The following is a 23,258-nucleotide window of genomic DNA, read 5'->3' on the forward strand; positions in this document are numbered from 1 at the left end:
TCGCGAGTCATGATTTCAAACAGAGGTGGAAAACGCAATATTAGCAAAGGAGAAACATTCAGTGCTGTATGACTGCTTCTTACCTTCATAGCAGATATAGATAGAAGTACAAACAATAGATTCGTAACATCCTTACCTGGAGGTTACCTGGAGGTTATTCCGGGGATCAACGCCCCCGCGGCCCGGTCCATGACCAGGCCTCCCGATGGATCAGGGCCTGATCAACTAGGCTGTTACTGCTGGCCGCACGCAGTCCAACGTACGAGCCACAGCCCGGCTGATCCGGCACTGACTTTAGGTATCTGTCCAGCTCTCTCTTGAAGGCAGCCAGGGGTTTATTGGCAATTCCCCTAATGCTTGATGGGAGGCTGTTGAACAGTTTTGGGCCCCGGACACTTATGGTGTTTTCTCTTAGTGTACCAATGGCGCCCCTACTTTTTATTGGGGGCATTTTGCATCTCCTTATCAGATACCAAAATATGTGTGAAAGACCATAAGTGTCCGGGGTCCAAGACTGTTCAACAGCCTCCCGTCAAGCATTAGGGAAATTGCCAATAAACACCTGGCTGCCTTCAAGAGAGAGCTGGACAGATACCTAAAGTCAGTGCCGGATCAGCCGGGCTGTGGCTCGTACGTTGGACTGCGTGCGGCCAGCAGTAACAGCCTAGTTGATCAGGCCCTGATCCAACGGGAGGCCTGGTCATGGACCGGGCCGCGGGGGCGTTGATCCCCGGAATAACTTCCAGGTAACCCCCCCCCAAAAAAAAAGAAATAATAAAATAACAGATATTTCAGTGGGCAGAGAAAAATAAGATGGTGATCAACAGTGACAAACTCCAGCTACTTATTAAGAGAAAGATTTCAAAATTTAAAAGGAAGACGAGGTAAAAATAAGGGCAGTCATCCCCCCCCATCCTTTCCAATGAACGAAATAAAAAATATAAAATAAAAAAAAAATAATAATGTCAGCCGACCTATTGTTTGACGACCACAATAAAGCAAATGCATTAAAAACTGGGAAAAGGACAGGTTGGATGATGACTCATGGCTTCTCACATCTAAAACATTGCTCTGTGTTCTTATTTTTAAGACAAGTGTTGTAAAATGTGCAGAGAACTTTTAATGGTTTCAAGAAATCAATAAACCCTCCAAGCTAGTGAGAATTACTCTAAGCAATCGGAATGTACTCTCTTGAATGGAAAAAGAGAGATACCTGATAATGCGGGGAACATATTAGGAATCCTGGTAGTCAAGCTGGGCAGTCCTTACTAGTTTCTCTGGCTCAGTACAAGCCAGAAGTAGCCCTTCCCTTCAACGCAACTGTCTGTCTTCCTGCTCCTCCTCTCCTCCCCCAAAAAAGGATAAACCCTACATTTTGCATTCAAGTCAAGTTTGCCAGATAAATTGTTCCAGTTGTTTATGGATGGTTAGTCAGTTTCTTTGCTGCAAGTACCAAGCCAACAATTAACAACTGTTTCAGACAGTTTTTCATTGCCCACTCACTAGGGTTCTTGGCGAAATGCTACACATGACTTGCTTAAATCTATAACTGTTCTGTTTTTTGTAAGAATCTTTTCTCTCCTATGCTTCACTGTGCATAGAGCTTAGGCGGATAATGGAAGACAGATAATGGAGCTGTTTCCGTTACTTTTTATGATACTGTCTAATCTCGTAACTAATTGCCAACCCCATGTATCTATGCTGACTCTCCAACATTATGTTTATACTTCCATGGCTTGTATTTTTTAAATAACTAAAAGAGGCACAATACCGTGACTGGAACAATACACAAATAATCCGCATATAGAAGAGAGGAGCTTACGACGACGTTTCGGTCCGACTTGGATAATTTACAAAGTGACGAACGTCGTCGTAAGCTCCTCTCTTCTACGTGCGGGTTATTTGTGTATTGTATTTTTTGTTTTTTCAATATTTTTACCGATAACCAAACTCTCTTTATCCTGCAGTAAATCTAAGGAATTTAAGCTCTCCCCATTTATTTTTTAAGTTTCCTTTATCGTAAGCTTCATTAATTTAATACACTCATTCTTGCTCTTATGAACGATTTGTTTTCATTCTCCTCCCGATGAAGCTATAACCTATTCTTCCCATCCTCCAATTCCACTTTTAAATGAAGACAGCTATTCAAGGTATCGTGGGTAAGTCAAGGCAAGACAAATGATTTTCAAGGACGGTATGAAGGTGACTGCGATAAAGATATTCTTCTGATTCTTAATTCAGGAAGATTAATAACCCAAGATAGCCCATGAAAATTCTTCAATGAGTTCTTCAAGTTCTCCATTAGGATATGACCCACAACAACCGAATAACTGCTACGTATTTATTTACTATTAGGTGAACAGGTTTGAGAAGACTAACTTCAGTCTCGTCTACCCGTGAGTCAAACTTGGATCCTTTTGGTTGGCAGTTGAACGCCGCAGGTAAGTTAGGATTCCCACCATTTGCTTTGTATGTTGTAAAGTAGTGCAATTATTTATGGTGTCTTTTCTTCTATCAGATCGTGCTCTGCACTAACAAAATCCTTGCGTCACTTAGTCTAATACAAAAATGTAAACCTTGTAGTGCATGCTTATCCTATTTCTGCTATCTTGCAATTAAAGTATAATACGTTAGTTTTATGGTGAAGGCATATAGAAAAACCTGCGATGTGTAAGACACATTACTTCAGGTATCCTTCAGGTGCTTCAGTATCCTGGAGGATGAGTGTGTTGTTTGAGAGAACCTGCTGAGCGAGTATGTACCTTGAGGGCCTCAATAGCCATAAGGGTAAGTGCATGCCTTGCACAAAATGAGAGTATTTCATCATTTGGTGCCATGTTTCACCTCTACATACAACCGACGTTCCCAAGCAACGTCGACTTCATACATAAGCCAGTGAATACCTTTGAGTTGGGAGCAGAAAACACAGACCCACTGAGCACATAATTAAATTATTAGTTAAATTATGATATTTACATTCCAGTTTCCAAGTCAAATTTCACTTTCTTAACATTGATTAGGAGAATGAACTGATGCACGAACTCACTTGAGGGTGAGTACATGGGGAAACTAGATATCGGAAACACTTTACTATTCCGTATATACTCTGATATGTGAGACACGTGAAAAAAAAATTGGAATCCAATTAGTCGCCAGACGCCACTGCCACCACCACAGTCAACTGTGGGGAGGAAATTATTAAACTCCACTGCTACAGTCAAATGTGGGGAGGAATGTGCCAGACAACACAGAAAACAGATCCCACTAGATAAGAAATTACGCAGGATTTGACCTTCGCTAAAAAAGAGAAACTAATCAAAGACATTACAAACAAAAATACAATTTACTCTGATCAAAACATCGTAGAAGTACAAACGAGTATAAGCTCCGGGATGGAGAACTCCACCAATAATGTGGAGTTGAATTTCAACAATCGAAGAATTGACTGGGACAAAATTAATAAAGAACTATAAGACATATCCATGGAAATGAACACCCTAAACCCTCACCGGTGCTTGGAAAAGATGAACGCAGCAGCACACAAAGTCTTCATTAAAAATGTACTATTGAGAAAACCTAGAAAACTAAATATAGAAAGACAACGTAGCAGCATGTGCTGAATAAGAAAAAGAATTGCCCAATTGCTTAAAAAATGTATGTTACAACGAAGGAAAGGTAATCTTAGTTGCGAGATTACCAAGACAGAACAAAAACTTAAACTGTCATACCGGAGAGAATCACAAGGTGAACAAAAACCCATCTAGGATATTGCAAGAAACCTTAAATATTTTATACATATGCAAAATCCATTAATTACATGAAGTCCATACACGGACGATGAAGAGAAAATGAACGAAATTCTTAAAGACCAATACGAGTCGATGTTCAGAACATTGTGATGTCATATATATATATATATATATATATATATATATATATATATATATATATATATATATATATATATATATATATATATATATATATATATATATGTATATATATGTCATGCCGAATATGTAAAACTGGTCAATTAGCAAGAACTCATTTAAAATTAAGTCCTTTCTAAAAGTTTCTCTTATACGTTTAAAGATATATTTTTTTCATTAATGTTGACGTAAAAATTTATAATTTTTGCACCAAAAAGGAATCTTAGAAAACTTACCTAACCTTATTATAACAAGCGCAATTTATTTTAGCCTAACCCAACTAAATATATTTTAGATTTGTTTACAATAATTTAATACTAAACAAACACAGTGAAATATATTTTTTTCGTTAGGTTCAGAATGATTTTGGCGAAATTATTGCATACACAAATTGTCGCTTGTCCTATATGGCAAGATGAGCGTTGCTATTTAAGCCAAGATTGCAAGTTCTGCCTATTCGGCACGACATTTATATATATATATATATATATATATATATATATATATATATATATATATATATATATATATATATATATATTTGAAACTTTTAAATTATATTTGCTAAATACTTTCTATGTGAACAGATTAATTATTTTATTATACGAGTCTCTAAAATCTAAATATAGTTTAAGGTGAAATTTGCTTTTATTCAGTCGTTTACAATGTGGGGAATAATTAAACCTGGAAACCTACTGCCCTGTCTTAAAATTTTCTCTATACATCAGCAATAGTTTTAAACTATAATGGAAAAATGTACATAAGCGAAACCGCTTAAAGTTTTGAGCATCGCAGAGGAGACAAAACCTAATTTGCTAAACTCACTTTTAAGACAGGAAATTGATTTCCTCTCGTAAAAGTTTTAATGCTGGTTATAAAAATCTCTGGCCTAACTTTAAAGCAAAATTAGTGGATATGTTGAGAGAAAACTTTGTCTCGCTGTGTTGTGTGTCTAGTGTATGAGTCTGGCTCTGTTGTGTGTCAAGTGTATGAGTCTGGCTCTGTTGTGTGTCAAGTGTATGAGTCTGGCTCTGTTGTGTGTCAAGTGTATGAGTCTGGCTCTGTTGTGTGTCAAGTGTATGAGTCTGGCTCTGTTGTGTGTCAAGTGTATGAGTCTGGCTCTGTTGTGTGTCAAGTGTATGAGTCTCGCTGTGTTGTGTGTCAAGTGTATGAGTCTGGCTCTGTTGTGTGTCAAGTGTATGAGTCTGGCTCTGTTGTGTGTCAAGTGTATGAGTCTAGCTCTGTTGTGTGTCAAGTGTATGAGTCTATCTCTGTTGTGTGTCAAGTGTATGAGTCTGGCTCTGTTGTGTGTCAAGTGTATGAGTCTGGCTCTGTTGTGTGTCAAGTGTATGAGTCTTGCTCTGTTGTGTCTCAAGTGTATGAGTCTGGCTCTGTTGTGTGTCAAGTGTATGAGTCTGGCTCTGTTGTGTGTCAAGTGTATGAGTCTTGCTCTGTTGTGTCTCAAGTGTATGAGTCTGGCTTTGTTGTGTGTCAAGTGTATGAGTCTGGCTCTGTTGTGTGTCAAGTGTATGAGTCTGGCTCTGTTGTGTGTCAAGTGTATGAGTCTGGCTCTGTTGTGTGTCAAGTGTATGAGTCTGGCTCTGTTGTGTGTCAAGTGTATGAGTCTGGCTCTGTTGTGTGTCAAGTGTATGAGTCTGGCTCTGTTGTGTGTCAAGTGTATGAGTCTGGCTCTGTTGTGTGTCAAGTGTATGAGTCTAGCTCTGTTGTGTGTCAAGTGTATGAGTCTGGCTCTGTTGTGTGTCAAGTGTATGAGTCTGGCTCTGTTTTGTGTCAAGTGTATGAGTCTTGCTCTGTTGTGTCTCAAGTGTATGAGTCTGGCTCTGTTGTGTGTCAAGTGTATGAGTCTAGCTCTGTTGTGTGTCAAGTGTATGAGTCTGGCTTTGTTGTGTGTCAAGTGTATGAGTCTGGCTCTGTTGTGTGTCAAGTGTATGAGTCTCGCTGTGTTGTGTGTCAAGTGTATGAGTCTGGCTTTGTTGTGTGTCAAGTGTACGAGTCTGGCTCTGTTGTGTGTCAAGTGTATGAGTCTAGCTGTGTTGTGTGTCAAGTGTACGAGTCTGGCTCTTTTTGTACCCCCATGTCAGTCATTGTATTCCCAGTGCTCAAGTTGGTATTAAAATCACAGGTTCCTGGTGTGTAATTCCTGAGGTCACCGATTTTCAGATCTGCTATTTCATCCATTGATTTGTTAACCACATCGCGAACCTTCCATTTCCTGTAATTTTTCCTTCCTTCCTTAATATTTATCAACTCTAGGGAACTATTGATTTTGCTATTACACACATTAATTTCGGCTCAGGATGCCATTTTCCTCATGAGCTAATTTGCATTAATGTACCAGACTTTGAATCTTCTGTCACTAAACAGCCTTGTGCTTCTTCTTTTACATTTGGGGTAAAATTGAGCAAAAAATTGTGTATAGTTTTGTTTTTCAATATTTTTATCTACTTCGCCAAAATGTAATTATCAGATTCATCATATATAATTTAAAAATAGTTTTAAATTTTCTTGAAATTCATATGTCATTCAAAATCACATGGGTATAAACCATACAGTTATCTCTTGACATAAAACATTTACAGAAAATAGAAGAAATTTTGTCTAGTAAAACTTTTATGGAAGGAAATACCGACACAGTGGCAAATAAGAGACAAATGCAGTAAAATGCAATTCTTTATTGGCAACATTTCGCTCAAACATTGGGTGAAACATGGCCAATATAATGGTTTTATAATTAATATAATGGTTTTATAAAAATAAATCAATTGCTCATTTTATAGACATGAAAACAGGTTTTATTATATTATTCTCCAGGGTATTTGTTTTAAATTAAAATTATTTCCTTGATAAAAAAAAAATATTTACAGCCTCGGCAACAATACAAAAACTATTTTGTCATGGAGAAGATTCTCAAATTTAAAGAAAAAAAATGATCAATATTTTCTTCTCAGTAAACCTGCTATTAATATACAATTTATTGATATACTGTTGTCATTTTCAAGTATAGATGACATTCTCTGGCGTCGCAATGGGAGTCTGTATATTATAAGAGAGATGAACTAAACCCAGAGGGGTCATACCAGAGCCTGGAGTATTTAGGGTAATCTGGTACAATCCGTAGAAGGGTTGCTTCAGTTCCTTGGATCAATATTCCTAAACCAGCAACATGGCCTCCTTCCTCATTTGAAGGGATTGATTGGGTCTGCACACACCCATGGTGTTAAAATCTTAATTGTAAATATGATACTGCCAAAGTAAGAGCTAACTTTTGCTCACTATGGCCATGTAAGAATATAGTGTAATTCATTTTTTTTTTATTTCCAGTGAGAACGCCTGGATAAATCGGTCTCTGGATGTGCTGGAAGATGAGGGGCGCGGGACAAGTGGTGCCCCCTGTATGGTAGTCTCCGGTCCTACCCTCCCATATAAGGCTTACAACTACTCTTCAGATGAAGAGTTTGGCTTCGATATCTCCCACTCGGATTCTTTCTCCACCTCGGCTTCGGGGATGCCGCCGCCATTGCCCCCCCGATCCGCCTCTTACGGCCTGGAACTACGGTATAACCCTCCCATGGGTCCAGATGGTAGACAAACGTTACATACTTCCCTGGGAGATGCAAGGGGCTCGCAAAGGGACCTCAGGGGATCGAAACGTTCCCTGGGAAATAGTCAGGGTTATGATCTTGTTGGAGAATGGCAGGAGGAGGTATGGGGAGGCTCTAGGAATTCTCTTAGACAGAACGGAGCCTCACCAGTCATGGATGATCTGGAGAACATGTTGATGAACCAGAGCATACAGCACACCAGTGGCATCATGGGCTCTGCTAGTGATGTTGGCAGTGAAGGCAGCACCTGCCGCGCCACTACTCAGCAGAGTTCCCACCGCTGCTACCAGCACCAGAAGCAGCAGCAACAACAACAGCAGCAGCAGCAACAGCAGCAGCAGCAACACCAGCGACAGCAGGGACGCAAGAAATCATACGATCTTAGCCGGTTCGCCACCGCCGTGCGCCACTTACAGAGACATGTTGTCGAAGTTGATCGCGCTGTGTTCAACATTACAAGCGACATCTCAGACACTCGAGGGGAAGTCACAACACTGAAGGAGGCTGTGCTGGCGTTACAGGTAGACACTGACACCATCACAACTACGCTTTCCAACTTAACACAGGAGGCCATTACAGCCCAGGAAAAAATCACCAAAGCTACGAAGGTAATGAGTGCCAGTCAGTATTTGAGGTGTGGTCGAGCTCTAACGACGTATGTCCTCCCAACCAAGCAACTAACACCTATAATGTACCCACTAACCTGCTTCCTAGTCTGTTATTAACATTTCTTTATGATACTAACAGTACTCACTTTATATATGCAGAATCACCACTAACATATCAACTCATCAGTTTTCGTGTTCCAGCTTAACAGCTGACTTAAGATCATATCTAATTACAGCTCATCTCTAATTAAGACTCTAGGGAGAGGGTACAGCATCTTTTGTCGTCATATTTCTACAATTAGTGCCATTACTGCTAGTATTGTGTACCGACTGACTTAAGTAAGACTAACAATATCACTTACAAAAGAATAATTTCTGTCACCACTCATATTCTCTTGGTGAAGAAAGGCCAGCATCAACATGTACAATATATGGAACGGTAAAGAACAGGACACTGCACAGCTCAAGATAGTCTAGATAGTTGAAGCAAGGAGAGTATAGTACAATGGTTCTTTCTGATCAACTAATTAGGATGGCCCACCAACACTAGTCTGTAGCGAGGGGCTGAAACCAGACTGGTTCATCGCCACCAGTCTACTGGTAAACAGGCACGGACCTGTACCACCAGCTAATGGTGAAACAGAAACGGGCCGGTAGCACTTGTCTATGGTAAAACAGAACGAGTGCAACAGGAACGGACCATCATTCCACGGTGAAACAAACGGATCAGTATCACCAGTCTATGGTGAAATATGAACGAACCAGGACCATCAGTCTACGGAGAAACAGGAGCTGACCAATACCGCCAGTCCACGGTTAAGCAAGAATGAACCAATATCATCAATTTACTGTCAAACATGCACGAATCAATAACACTAGTCTACGGTGAAAGAAAAATAGACAATACCACCAGTGTACAGTGAAAGAAACACGGACAGTACCATCAGTGTACGGTGAAAGAAACGGAGCCATACCCCCTAGTCTATGGTGAAACAACAATGGACCAATACCATGAATCTACGATGAATCAGGAATGAACCAATAACACTAGTCTACGGCGAAAGGCAAAGGGATCAAAATCATCAGTCTACGGTGTAATCTGAACCTACCATTGCTACCAATATACAGTAAAACGTGGCAAATTCGTTAGCACTGTTCTCGACCAAGGGGCGAGAGTTGACCCACCAACCACATTGTGCAGCTAGAATTTACAAATCACAGGAGTCCAACGATATTGTACCTAAAAATCATTATAATTATTAAAATTATATCCATGGGAAGGAGCTAAATATGTAAGGGTTATAGAGCACCAGAGAATGGTAGGTAATCATTCTTGATCCGAGGGAAGGAGGGAAACTCCAGCTTCTTGGATCAAAACCCTTAACCATCATAAGGCATTCCAGTTAATGGGGTGTTTTACTTGAATATTTCTAAGGGCAGGTGATGTTTTTGTAGAGTATTTGTTGTTGATTCTAACTGCTAAACTTTTGAGCTATAATTCAATTCCACACACACACACACACACACACACACACACACACACACACACACACACACACACACACACACACACACACACATACAATTGCATTATATCTCAATTGTATTATGTCTCAAAACATGTGTGTGTGTGTGTGTGTGTGTGTGTGTGTGTGTGTGTGTGTGTGTGTGTGTGTGTGTGTGTGGGGTTCTCTAGCATGTCTGCGGATGCTCGCCACGTATTTTTCCTGAGAAAAATATCACCACCAGCAGATGGTCAAATAAATGAATCCTACTACTCTACGACAATCACAAACACTGCAGTACTGCAGTGCACTACTGCAGAGAATTCATTTTGTAACAATCATTTATGGTAGGGTATAAACACACTCGTAGATGATTTTATAAACTTGTGATAGATCATCGCTAAACTCGGTAGATCACTTAGCAAATTATACTGTGCAGTTAGTTCACCCAGTAAATCACCCTTTGCAGGCCAAGGAAGTTTCTGCGCACAAATTACCCAGTGCTTAACTTAGCAAGAACTTGTCCCAGCCACGTTCAAAACACGTAGTTAAACACTTGCTACATAGGTTATTAAGAATTTGCCGTTCAGCCTACATGAATGGCTATACTCTCTAAACTTTTCAGAGACTCCTGGGAATTACTTCTTAAGTGAATATTAATAAGATGAAAAATATGATACCTCATTACCTACGCTTTTTTCTGAAATCCAACGAGGAAATTAAAATAAATACTTCAATCAGCCACGCTCCTTTTTCATTCATTAATGCAAAAGTAAACAAAACCCAACTCCTAACAAACATTCCTCTTATCTTGCAATTTACAAACGTTAATAGTGGTATATTAATAATACTGGCTTCTTAACATCAAGACAAAAGATCGAGGTAGCGTTGTAGCATTCACGACAAAAGCTGGAAGGGTCGGTTGCAACGCACTAGGTGCCTATTGGCTTTTTAAATTCGAAGACTGACAACCGCAGGCGAGTCATTAAGACTATATATATCACCCGTACACTAACGTTCAAGAATTATTTTATCAACGAAGTTGAAATTTAAGTAAATTCACCTATATGTACAATCACACACACACGCACTCACACACACACACACACACACACACACACATTGAGAAATACATCTCTCAGTGTAAATATTCTGTAACGAAACCTGATGCTGGTGTATTGTAAAAGACTTACACTAAAGACCACCTAATTTAAAGCAGGTAATTTGCTCCTATGAATTCTATATTCATCTCTGTACTCATTCACAAGAAAGGTTTCTAATTTTGTGCGCTTCTACAAAATCATTAGCTCGAATGTCAGCTACCATTATTATTATAATAAAAAAGAAGCGCTAAACCACAAGGGCTATACAGTAACAGTAACATAAAAGAGAATGCTAATCCCGTCACTCTACTTTTCGTGGCCGGTATAGCTATTTCATGCGACCTACGAGAACTTCGGCCGTTACGTGGAATACGTGCTGCTATTTATTATAATTATTTCCACAGTTCCACCACTGTCATGTCAACTCAGTCACGTCGCAGGGTTGTCCATCTTCGTCACCAGAAAACTTACCGACAGTAGTTTATTAAAAAACAAAAAAACTGTTTTGTATCTCATGCTCGTATTCTGTATCTCACGCAGGTATTCTGAATCTCATGCAGGTATTCTGTATTATGTGCCTCGTACAGGTGTTGTGTATCTTATGCAGGTATTCTGTATCTTGCGCAGGTATTTAACAGTATGTGTGAGTTTTGTATCTGCCTTTTTCCCTATTTAGAGTAGCCAAAGTAGAGTCTGTTGTTACATAGCTTTTAAGAGACGTTGTTGAAACTGTTGTCAGGTGTTTTACGTGTATTTTTTTCATAAATGTATAAAGATATTCAGAAATGTGAACTAATATGTAAAAAGTGATAATAGTGGGAAGATATTCACTTCATTTTTCTTCACTATTTAGAATATTGCTGTTTCAAAATTCTTCCCTCTTTTACCAGTGCTGTTAGCAGTTTGTTCCACTTTCTCAAGTTTGGGTTTCGACCTATGGAATGCAGGTCTGAACACTGGTTAACGAGATCTGAACTATATTGTGTCTAACCAGAAGGACGATGTTAAAAAAAAAAGTGTATACTGGATAATGTCTTGTTTTATCTTGTGAACTCAGTTCGTTGAGGCTTGATGTTAAAGCATTACGAACACAGGTTGTGGTTTAAAAACCTGTAGCACCTGGTCTCGAAACTAAGCAAAATAAGGCAATCAGCAGGGCAGAGCAAGGGCAAAGCAGACACAGCTGGGGTAGATTTCTTTACGAATGCATTCTTCATCACTTACACTATATGCAATGTTAATATATTGAGATATCAGTAATAATATTGCCACTGAAGGTATGAGTACCCACTCAAGGCATGAGTAGGCAGTGGGAGTCTGCCACCCAGCCAGGTGGGTAAGAGTGGTGACACCTTGGTGACCACCTGATTGGTGGACTGAATTGGGCAATAAGCACAGCATTGGGGTCCCAGAACTGCTTCACTCTGAACTGCCAGTTCACTGGTCGAGAGAGCATACAAAATGGTTGTGTGATGAACGTCGAATAAAATATAATATACTCGGTGCATGCCACACCCAAACCCCAAGTACACTCATTGGGAACCCCCTCCCCCCTATCCCCGATACACCTACAGATAAATAGCCAGTGTAACACTGGCTCCTAACATAAATTCCGCTTAGGGGAACTGAAAAAATTACCCTCCATAAACTTCTAACAGAACAGATGAATTTAATGTGGTCTTGCCAGAAATTATAAGTACGCCCACTCGTAAGAGGGAGCAGTACACAACTGTATCCCTAAAAGTAGTCACTTCCGTAGGGTAATCCTGCTTATTTAGGGATATTTGACTGTCACTATAGAAAGATGCCATAGAAGCATCTACTTTAATCTGATCAGAGGTGATGACTCATTGTAGATTAACAATGAACAATGGTAGCAGAAAACTCGACTTACCATTGGTAGCAGACATCTCTTTGGCCTTGAAGTGGCCATGCTTACAGTAGTAGAGATTGGATACTGGGTCGAGAATCTTGTTTCGTGCACCTTTCTGGTCTTGAGGTGGGTGTTGTATCTCTCAGCTTCTGTCCTTGAATTAACCGCAAACGTTTTTCCCCGATGGTCTCTTTCCATACCAGACTAGTGGGAAGAAGCTTCATTGGATCGTTCCTGTAGGATCAGGTTAGCCTCAAAGATATCGGCAAGGAGATTATCCACCAACGTTTAGTTGCACCAAATTGTTAAAGTTAGAATGACCAGCTGCTCTATACCACTTGGTATAGAGCCTAACGAAGACTACGCAAGCCTGCCCAGTTGGCGCTTGTTCAATTTAAACTCTTGACTATATTTGGCAGGTATATAATGATATGAACCTAGCACAGGCGCCTTCACAACAATGTAATTAGAGAAGTCTTCATCACTCAAATCATCAGTGAATTCCTGTGCTTTACCATACAACGCTGTATGAACCATTGCTGCCCAATGCTCGAATAGCCATTGCAGAGCTCAAGCCTGGTTTTCGAAGGACTTAAAAAACTGTTCAGGGTCGGATTCAGAGAAACGACATACCAAAGACACCGACTTCTGTACACTGAAAGTATTAGCATCAGTATGCCGAATTTGTCTCTTCTCTGTCTCACATTCTTCCTTTGCAAAGGCACACTGTTCCCTAGTTTACTCAATTGTAGTTTTTGCTAGTTCAAGACCCAACGAAGCATATTGACCGTGATATAAACTTTGTTCACCATTCATTTCTACGGGTGGAGGGTTGTTAGGCAGATGTTCAGGAATATGACTTGTACCATTATGAGCAAGAGAGCAAAGCAGGAAGCAGAGATTGAAACGTGCTCCTATTACAACTAAAGCACCTTTTAACACTGCATATTAGCTCAGGAATCTGTGCAGCAGTAAAATTATGTTGATACTCAATTCCATTTGAATGAGCGATTCTCCAGCAGTGCTGAAGAAATAGTCTGGGCAAGTTTTGCAAATTATATTCCGTCACGAAATGCCTAATGTGCGCAGGGGACTTAACTAGCCAGCATTATACAAAGGGCTACTTTGTAGCAATACGCTCAACTTGCAAACAGCTGTAACCAATAGCAGGAAAACATCATAAGCAAGTCCCAGAGGAAGCAGCTTCAGGACAGACGCCCCATTTTATGAACCTAGGTGGTAGTTTAGAGACCTGTAGTCCCTGGTCATTTAAATAAATTCAGTAAAACAAAGGAATCAACAGGAAGAGTATGAGGAAGGCAAACACGACAAGGGTAGATTTCTTAACCCATATATTCCTTCACTACTTATTTACACTATGAACATAGTTAATATATCGAGATATCAGAGTAATAATATTGCAACTAAAATCCACTCAAGGCATGAGTAGTCACAACCAGCCCAAGCGGAAGTCTGCCACTTAGCCAGGTGGGCAGGAGTGACGTCATCTTAGCTGAAGTAGCCAATGTCCACGTAATTGGTGAATTGAACTGGACAATAAGCGCATTATTATTATAATCAAAGGGAAGCGCTAAACCCGTAGGATTATACATGATTCAGAGAACTGGAGCACAGATCCAGTTCCCTAGATCATGAGCCCCTCACCAGCATCAAGGAACCTTCCTTAAGGGGACAATAATCGCAACAGAGGAGCCCCAGAACTGCTACACCCCGAACTGCCAACTCACTGGTTGTGTGACGAATGTCGAACAAAATGTAACATACTCGGTGCATTCCACATTAATTATTTTCTGACTCTTATTGATTATTAAATTTAAACATAGCTAAAGTTCCCTTCACATTGGAAAGGTTTTAATAATATTTTTAAAATGCTGATTTGAAATTCAGTTTTATAAAAAAAATTCAAATTCAGTTTCTTGCTTGCTTTCTTCTGGAATTTTGGTAGTTGTTGGCCTTTCGATACTTGTGTATTATTGTACTGACTTTTTTATTAAGGATGGTAAAATATGCGAGGCCAGACATAGAAACAAATCTAACCTGTACTGTTCCTGTTCACCTGCCAGTACATACATGTCTAGATGTTGAACGACTCGCATCCTGGGAAGAATGTTTAAATGAAAATACCAATAGATACGACTGGACACAGCATTGTTTTTCTCCTGTAAATACAAAAAAAAAACACAAATATATGAAAATAAATACAAGCACACACAACCCTTTTAAAAAGTACTTGGAAATTAGAGAGAGAGAGAGAAGACAGACTACAGCCGGGATAACGAGAATTTACAAATATTGTTTAAGGTGAAAGATCTGTGAATGAAACACAGTACAACTTCACTTCCAATATATAAAAGGTTCACATCAATTGCATAACATCACTAATGTATGTAAGGCTAAAATATATTAGAACTACCTTTAGAAACTTCAGTAATGATTTAGGATGATGTTACCATCAAGTTTGGCCGCCCAGCTCTGAGTGTGGCTATTCACTGTTGGGGTATCCACAGGTATTGCTAATAAGAGGCAGCAACGTCTTATACCATTATTTATTTATTTGCAATTTTTAGTTTTCAAGCATTTTAAATAACCAAACCTGTGAGAGCTGTCCATTGCTAATAGTGGATAGGGTAACTACTAATGAATAGGATATCCACAAACAAGTTGGGTGACTATTAATAGGTATAGTAGATATTGTAATTTATTTTGAGTAGGGCCATCAGTAAAGGTGATGTCTCCTCCTAGAGATTCAGACCATTAGTAATAGGTAAGACTTTTTCTATGGGGTATGATAACTAATAATATTTTTAGATTTTGCTAGTAATAGAGTTATCACTAATGTTTTGGGGGCACCAATAATAGGTGTAGCCCATTTTCTTAATGATATATGGAGCATTGGACATTGGTTTTGGTGCCACTTCTATCTCATGAAGCGGTAAACTGTGTGAGCCATTCAGCACAGGGGTAGGGAGGTTCGATCCACAGCCTGCCAAATTGTGGCCCTGTTTCTGACCTGTGAGGCTGCTTGCTGGTGATCCTGACCATACATTGAGAGGTACAGCCACACCGCACCAAACTTGGGCAGAAGCCGATAAGTGATGAATAAAAGACACAGAAACTGAGTAAACCTTTTATTTGACGATGTTTGACAGAGTTATACTGAAAACGATGCATCGTGACATACAAAGTTTACTGTGTTATGTGTCTATGATGCAGCTAAATGCACTAGTACAAGTAACAGGTATATCAGTCCCGACAAACTGTGGGAAGACCCATGTGCAACTCTTAGGACATTTTATTAGAAAACGCTTCCACCACTGGGGGCGAAACGTCTCATAATAAAATGACCTAAGGGTTGCAAACATGTCTTTATTCTTATATATTCATTTATGTTTACTTCTGCAGTGTTGTAAATCTGTAAACTTCTCCTGTCGTTCCTCTGGTAGTAACCTTCTCATATTAATCACCTTATGTCTACCAGGTGTTACTTAGTATCATCCATTAACATAATGACTAGTTACTCTTTTAAAACCCTTAATAATATAATTTCCCCTCACTTGCGAAAATCTCCATGTTAATATCTCATTCGTCTTGATATAAACTTAAATGTAAACTACTCCAATAAAATATCTATACGTGTTAACCCACCAAATTAATATTTCCTAAACTGAAGAGGACACGAATGCTTTTACCTGGGACACTTTCATTGAAGATGTGTCAGTCCTGGGATTTTGATAACTTAAAATACATGAGAAGAATGGGAGAATACAGGCTACATACAGTGGCTGGAGAGAGTGGCAGTGGTAGTCGGGTAGAGGGCGCTCGTAGTGGAGAATGGTTTATCTTATGGTTGTGTCATGTAGCAGTGCTAGGGGCTAAGATTGTGGAAATGTTATTTCTGACATCTTTCTGAATGATGGTGTTAGATGTAGCGATCGCACTGGTCTACAGCAAACATGCTTTGGAATAAAACTATCCATTCTTTAAAGAACAAAAAAGGCACAATACCGTGCCTTTTATTACACAAATAGTAAATGGTCCAAGCCAGACCGAAATGTGTTAAGTTTCATTCTTTTATGTGCGGGTTATTTGTGTATAGTCATTCTTTACAAATTGGTGATGAAAATGTCAAATTAGTTTTATTTTATAAAGATATGGATACAAGTACAGTTTACCTTCCGGCTGGAAAGGTAGGAGAGTGAATATACAGCGCAGAGGAAAGGCTCTTGATTCTAACCTACTATCTGTAATTGATTAAACGATATATACAGTTTCCTATATCCAGTTGATTCTTGTCGAGGTCATATTCACTTTGAGCATCCCAGAAAAACCGTAAAGTAAAATGTTTTTTTCCTCCGAACCGTAAAATTGATCAAAATTTGTAGACCAGTGTTTACGACGCCACACTGCACCAGTGTGGCCTCAAATTTGATTCCATGTGTGTGTGTGCATTCGTGTCCATTTTCCTTCTAGCTGACGGCAGTCATTTGCCTTCTTACTACTTAGTATTTCCTACTATGCATGAAAACTCTCCTCATTATATAAAAGAATACAGCCATCCCATCAACGTTGGACATAACAAGGCCAACATCAAACATTTTCCACTAGACCTCTCTGTACCGCATCTCATTTCACGGTTTGTGAACAATAAGTCGTTTGAATGAGAATATTTTACGTTAGTGTTATCTAATTACATGTTTAATGTCATGTTTTATGTTAGTGTTATCTAATTACATGTTTACAGTCATGTTCAATACACTATTATCTTATTCTCTGCCTCGTGATTTATCTCCTACTCTCAAACAGGGGAATAATTACGCTATGACCACGGGAAGTGGTAAACCCATGAGAGTCATACAACGTTTGGGAAATGGAGGTAATCATGGTTGATCCAAGGAAAAGGAAGGTAACTCCAGCTCTTTGGATCAAGAGCCCTTCACAAATGTCAAGGCACAATCTGAAGGGGCATTATAGGAGTCGTTTCCCTTCTCCATCACTTTCATTATTCTTACATTCCTCCATCTTAATTATTCTTACATTCCTCCGTCTTAATTATGCTTACATTCCTCCATCTTAATTATTCTTACATTCCTCCATCTTAATTATGCTTACATTCCTCCATCTTAATTATTCTTACATTCCTCCATCTTAATTATGCTTACATTCCTCCATCACCCTAATTGTGCTTTCAGCTCTTTCACTTATATTTTAAGTATTACAAGATCTCTGGGAATGGCAGGAGGTTAGCCCTTGAGGGTCACACAGCTCCTGGGGAACTGGCAGGCAATCAGGGTCGATCCAACGAAGGAGAAATCAGACCCAATTCCTTGGATCAGGAACCCCTCAGAGGCGTCACGAAACCCCATTCATGGGAGCACCGTCATCATATTTTCCTCTTTCATCCCCTATTTTATGTTTCGGTTCTTCTTCCTTTTGATTCCATTTGCTTTATGCTTTCATGATCTATTTTGCCTCTCTGCATTATATTTTTTTCTACATTATTCTAATTATGTTTATTTATTCTTTAAGCGTAAGTTATATTAATTATTAGTGTTACTACGGCATGTACTTCTCTGTATGTATGTATTTATATATATATGTGTGTATATATATATATATATATATATATATATATATATATATATATATATATATATATATATTTATATTTATAGATGTCGTGCCGAGTATGTAAAACTGGTCAATTAGCAAGAACTCATGTAAAATTAAGCCCGTTCTGAAATTTTCTCTTATACCTTTAAAGATATATTTTTTTCATTAATGTTAATGTAAAAATTTTTAATTTTGTACCAAAAGAATCTTAGAAAACTTACCTAACCTTATAATAACAAGGGCAATTTATTTTAGCCTAACCCAACTAAATATATTTTAGATTTGTTTACAATAATTTAATACTAAACAAACACAGTGAAATATATTTTTTTCGTTAGGTTCAGAATGATTTTGGCAAAATTATTGCATACATAAACTTTCGCTTGTCCTATAAGGCAAGATGAGCGTTGCTATTTAAGCCAAGATCTCAAATTCTGCCTATTCGGCACGACATATATATATATATATATATATATATATATATATATATATATATATATATATATATATATATATATATATATATATATATATATATATATGTCGTGCCGAATATGTAAAACTTGCCAATTAGCAAGAACTCATTTAAAATTAAGTCCTTCCTAAAATTTTCTCTTATGCGTTTAAAGATATATTTTTTTCATTAATGTTAATGTAAAAATTTTTAATTTTGTACCAAAAGAATCTTAGAAAACTTACCTAACCTTATTATAACAAGAACAATTTATTTTAGCCTAACCCAACTAAATATATTTTAGATTTGTTTACAATAATTTAATACTAAACAAACACAGTGAAACATATTTTTTTCGTTAGGCTCAGAATGATTTTGGCGAAATTATTACATACACAAATTTTCACTTGTCCTATATAGTAAGATGAGCGTTGCTATTTAAGCCAAGATCGCAAGTTCTGCCTATTCGGCACGACATATATATATATATATATATATATATATATATATATATATATATATATATATATATATATATATATATATATATATATATATATATATATATATATATATATATATATATGTATAATTTGTTTGCCACACACTTTCATCACAGATAATATTACTTTTTAAACTGATTATTTTATGGTTTGTCTTTACGTTTAACTTAAGCATATTGACTTCCATGTGATAACAAGTCGATGTCTTCCCTTCTAGAGCAGAGCAGACTTTAAAGAGCCAGTGAAAGTAAGAGCCTCTGGAGAGAAACAAGTTGCTTGTACAGTAGTTGTCAAAACGGAATGAAATAGCTTTCACGTGTAATCTTGGACTCCTTTATTTCGTTGTATACTGCACATGCTCTTTCTCACTAATTCCACTAATTAGTGATGTAGCCAGAGTGTTGGAACATATATATGTATTTGAGCGTTGGTACATTTATCATTGCTGGTACATGAATGTATCAGTGTTGGTGCATATGTGTGTGTCAGTGTTGGTGCATATCTGTGTGTCAGTGTTGGTAAATATATGTATCAGTGTTGATGCATGTATGTACCAGTACTGGTACATATACAGTATGTACCTATCTCGGTACATGTATGTACCGGTTTCGGTACATATATCAAAGTGTTGGTACATATAATTACTAAAGTTTTTTTTTTTTGCTTATTGTAGTCAACGAAATTCCGCTTTATTTAGTGCTTTACTCTCATACATTTTTACTAATTTTTTTCCTAATAAGTATTACCTTTAAACACTTTTATATTATTAATATAATTTAATTAAATAATTAACTTCTTATTTTAATAATAAATACGTAACTGATGCATAATTTTACTCTGAAGTTGTAATTAAAATCTTATATTATTGTAAATTATAAAACTAAATAATAAGTTTCCCTAACAATCTTTTCATTATATAATACTCCAGAATAATTGGCATTTCATTAATTGTGCTTTATGAAGGCCTAACAAAAAAGCTTTAATATTATGCAGCCTATAAGGATTACAGGTGAGTCAAATTCATTAACACCTACTGTATTCATAAGATTAAGAAAGACAATAAATTTATTTTGGCATTTAAGAAATTACTTCAAAATAAGTAAACTGCTGTAATAATACAGTTAAATTTATGTGAAATCAACATTTTATGTTTTAACTTGTTCCTTATCTGACCTGCAGGAAGCTGAGAGGGTACAACACGCAGCCAACCTGGCGCTGAGAGATGCTGAGAGAGCCAGGCAGGAGCAACAGAAGAGTAAGAAGGAATACGACGAATTGGTGGCAGAGGTAAAACTTTTACTGGAAAGTCTCCGGGAGTCTCGAGATACTGTAGCCCAGGTGCAGACCTTCGAAGCCACCGCTCCTCCTCAGATGAAGGCTAGCAGTAACAGCAGCAGCAGAAGCAGAAGCACAAGTGGTGAGAGCCATAACCCGAAGGCACAGGATCAAGGCAACAAGACAACTACCGGGAAATTCTCTCGTGAACAGAAGGCCTCAAGAACAGTAGAAGAGGCCCCAGCAGTTCAGCTTCCAGCAATATCTTCTGCAAAGACGGACAACGCCAGCTCCTCTACAACTTCTACAGCTAGTCCGAGGGTCTCTGTGGGAAGCTCGACAGGATCCTCGGGAAGCACCGTAGGGAAGTCCTCAGGCAGTGCCCCGGCTGCTAGCACAGGAAAGTCGACGGGGTATCAGTCTCTGTTTGCTAAACCATCAAGTATCATCTCAGGACTAACTAACAGACATTCTTTTTCTAAATCTGTCTCATTTGCTGATCAAAAAAACAAAGAAAAGACAAAAAATGAAGGAACGGACATAACCTCAATGAATTCAGACAAAAAGAAAAAAGATGATGGTCATCAGAACTTTAAAGACAAAAAAGACAAAAAAGACGACAAGCACCAGAGTTCCTTAGAAAGAAAAGACAAACAGGAATCGAAGCATAACAAAGAAAGGAAGCGCAACAGTACAGACATGGGCAGCATTGATAGGAAGAACAAAGACAAGAGAAGCAATACAGAGAGAAAAGATACAAGCAGCATAGATAGAAAGGAACGAAAGGCAAGGCTTCAGAGTAACGATAAGAAGGCTAATCTACACAAAGCAAAAGACTCAGAGCACTTAATATCACAGATATCTTTGGATGACATTCCTATGGCCGACGACAACAGTCATGAACTGTTGAACCAACCTGAAGTATTGCAAGATAAAGATTCTGTCTCAGCCATTAAGTGTTCCTCCACTGAGGTTTCCATGAAAAGTTCCTTGAACTTCTCTCTGGGCAAGTCATCTTCCTTACCAACTGTCTCTTATACTGGTCCCACCCACCGTCCTCGGGCGTTGCCATTAAAGCGAGACCATCAGCATGGAGAACAGTCAATATCCAACGCTTCATCACCAGAGTCACCCACTTCACCTAGTCCGTTTCCTCGTTCATCTTCAGCCCTTTCACCATTAGAGGAATCCCCATGTTTCTCGGAATCATTGTCAGTTTCGTCACTGCATCAGCCGGGATCGACGCCTGGTCCTCTCGCACGACAGGGTTCCATGACTACTGTTCCTGAAGACAGTACAGTTGTCAGTCCACCACCAACAAAGCGTCCTGGCGTATTTGCTATTAGTCGCCAAAACTCTTCACCAAATATTCCACTCCAACGTCAAAACTCTGGACCGATCTTCCCTTTACAACGACAGCATTCCTTAGGGGTTGTACCCGAAGAAGGTCGACTACCGCGTCAGGAATCTCTTATGTCAGTTCCAGAGGAGAGGCCCATAGTGGACCAAACATTGCCGCTATCTCCCTCACAGTCCATGAGTCAGTTTCCTCTCTCACCAACCACGTCATCGTCTACTTTGTGTGAGTCTGCTCGTCGGGCAGTTCGGGAATCCATGGAACTGGTGACGGGACCGGTACTAGCTGGGTCATCCGTACAAGAAGCGTCAGCTACTGGCACGCTGCCTGTACTTATCCTCAGTGATATAGACAAGCCCTCTGCCACATCCACACTTAAAAAACTTCCTAAACCCCAGAAAGACACAACTGGAATCCTGGTATAATGGAAGAAATTTCCAGATATTGCAAATATCATTTATTTGTGGCAAGAATCATAATCCACCATGGATTTCAAAATATTAAAAAAATGTTAATTCCAATAAATTAATTTTTTTTTTTTGTAAAACTAGTTGCATGTATTACTAAAAGTTTTTTTTTTTTGTTAAGGAGGGTTGAGTCATGAGGTGACTGGACCAGAGGTTGTGGTTTTGGCGAAGATTATTATTATAATAAAAGAAGCGCTAAACCACAAGGGCTACACAGCGCGTTTTGGCGAAGAATTCCTTATAAATTTAAGAGTTCCAAAAAAATGTGTCTAACGAGAAGAATTGAATGGAATATTCTTCTAAATAATGACACTAATTCCAATTTTATTTCTATTTCTTATCCAAAACTGAACACATCTATGTATCTGAAGGCTAAAGAGCTACTTATTTATTATATTAACATAACCGTAGTGTGAAGATCCTGGTGTGACCGACCTTTGTCAAAAAGAACACTTGAAAAGGACGGTCATTTCTTTTTCAACGAGGAGAAAATCACAATGTATTGTCCTTTTAAAATTCTTACTCTTATTTTGCATGTTACTGGTTTCTTTATCAAACTATTACTGTGAAATGAAGCATTGTGATGCATCTTTCACTTTATAAACTTCTGGAATTAACTTTATCTTTCTTTAAACCTTTAGATTAACAACACAGATTTTTTTGAAATATGTTAAAAAAATAGAAATAGGTAAGGCGTATCAAAAATTCCAATTTGTATTATGCTGAATCAGCTGCCGGACTTGAGCGACGTCAACATGATGGTGGGTTCAAGTAGGCGCACAATAAGTCACAACATTTGAGGGCTAAACACTAATGGTCAGCACATTGCAGGCCTCAGTGCAGGGACAGCACAACATATAGGTGAGTACAAGTAGGAAGTTCGTCTGTCTCCCTCTCAGTAGACGGAGGATCAAGCTTCTACCACGTTTT

General features: G+C 38.4%; 1 protein-coding gene across 18 annotated transcripts in view; it reads left to right on the forward strand.

The window, feature by feature from the left end:
• LOC128692119 (serine-rich adhesin for platelets) overlaps positions 1–22,945 on the forward strand; it is a 580,093-nt gene extending 557,148 nt beyond the window's left edge. For 17 of the 18 annotated variants that reach the window (XM_070085078.1, XM_070085079.1, XM_070085076.1 and 14 more), the window contains 3 exons: positions 7,272–8,160; positions 19,447–19,476; positions 20,409–22,945. In XM_070085078.1, coding sequence (XP_069941179.1) covers positions 7,272–8,160; positions 19,447–19,476; positions 20,409–22,286 — 2,797 coding nt within the window. In that variant the 3' untranslated portion in view covers positions 22,287–22,945. The remainder of the gene's footprint in view (positions 1–7,271; positions 8,161–19,446; positions 19,477–20,408) is intronic. The other variant, XM_070085075.1, reaches the window with a different exon arrangement.
• Positions 22,946–23,258: the final 313 nt, after the last annotated feature.

The sequence above is a fragment of the Cherax quadricarinatus genome, chromosome 15 (assembly GCF_038502225.1).
Source record: "Cherax quadricarinatus isolate ZL_2023a chromosome 15, ASM3850222v1, whole genome shotgun sequence".
Classification (NCBI taxonomy): Eukaryota; Metazoa; Arthropoda; class Malacostraca; order Decapoda; family Parastacidae; genus Cherax; species Cherax quadricarinatus.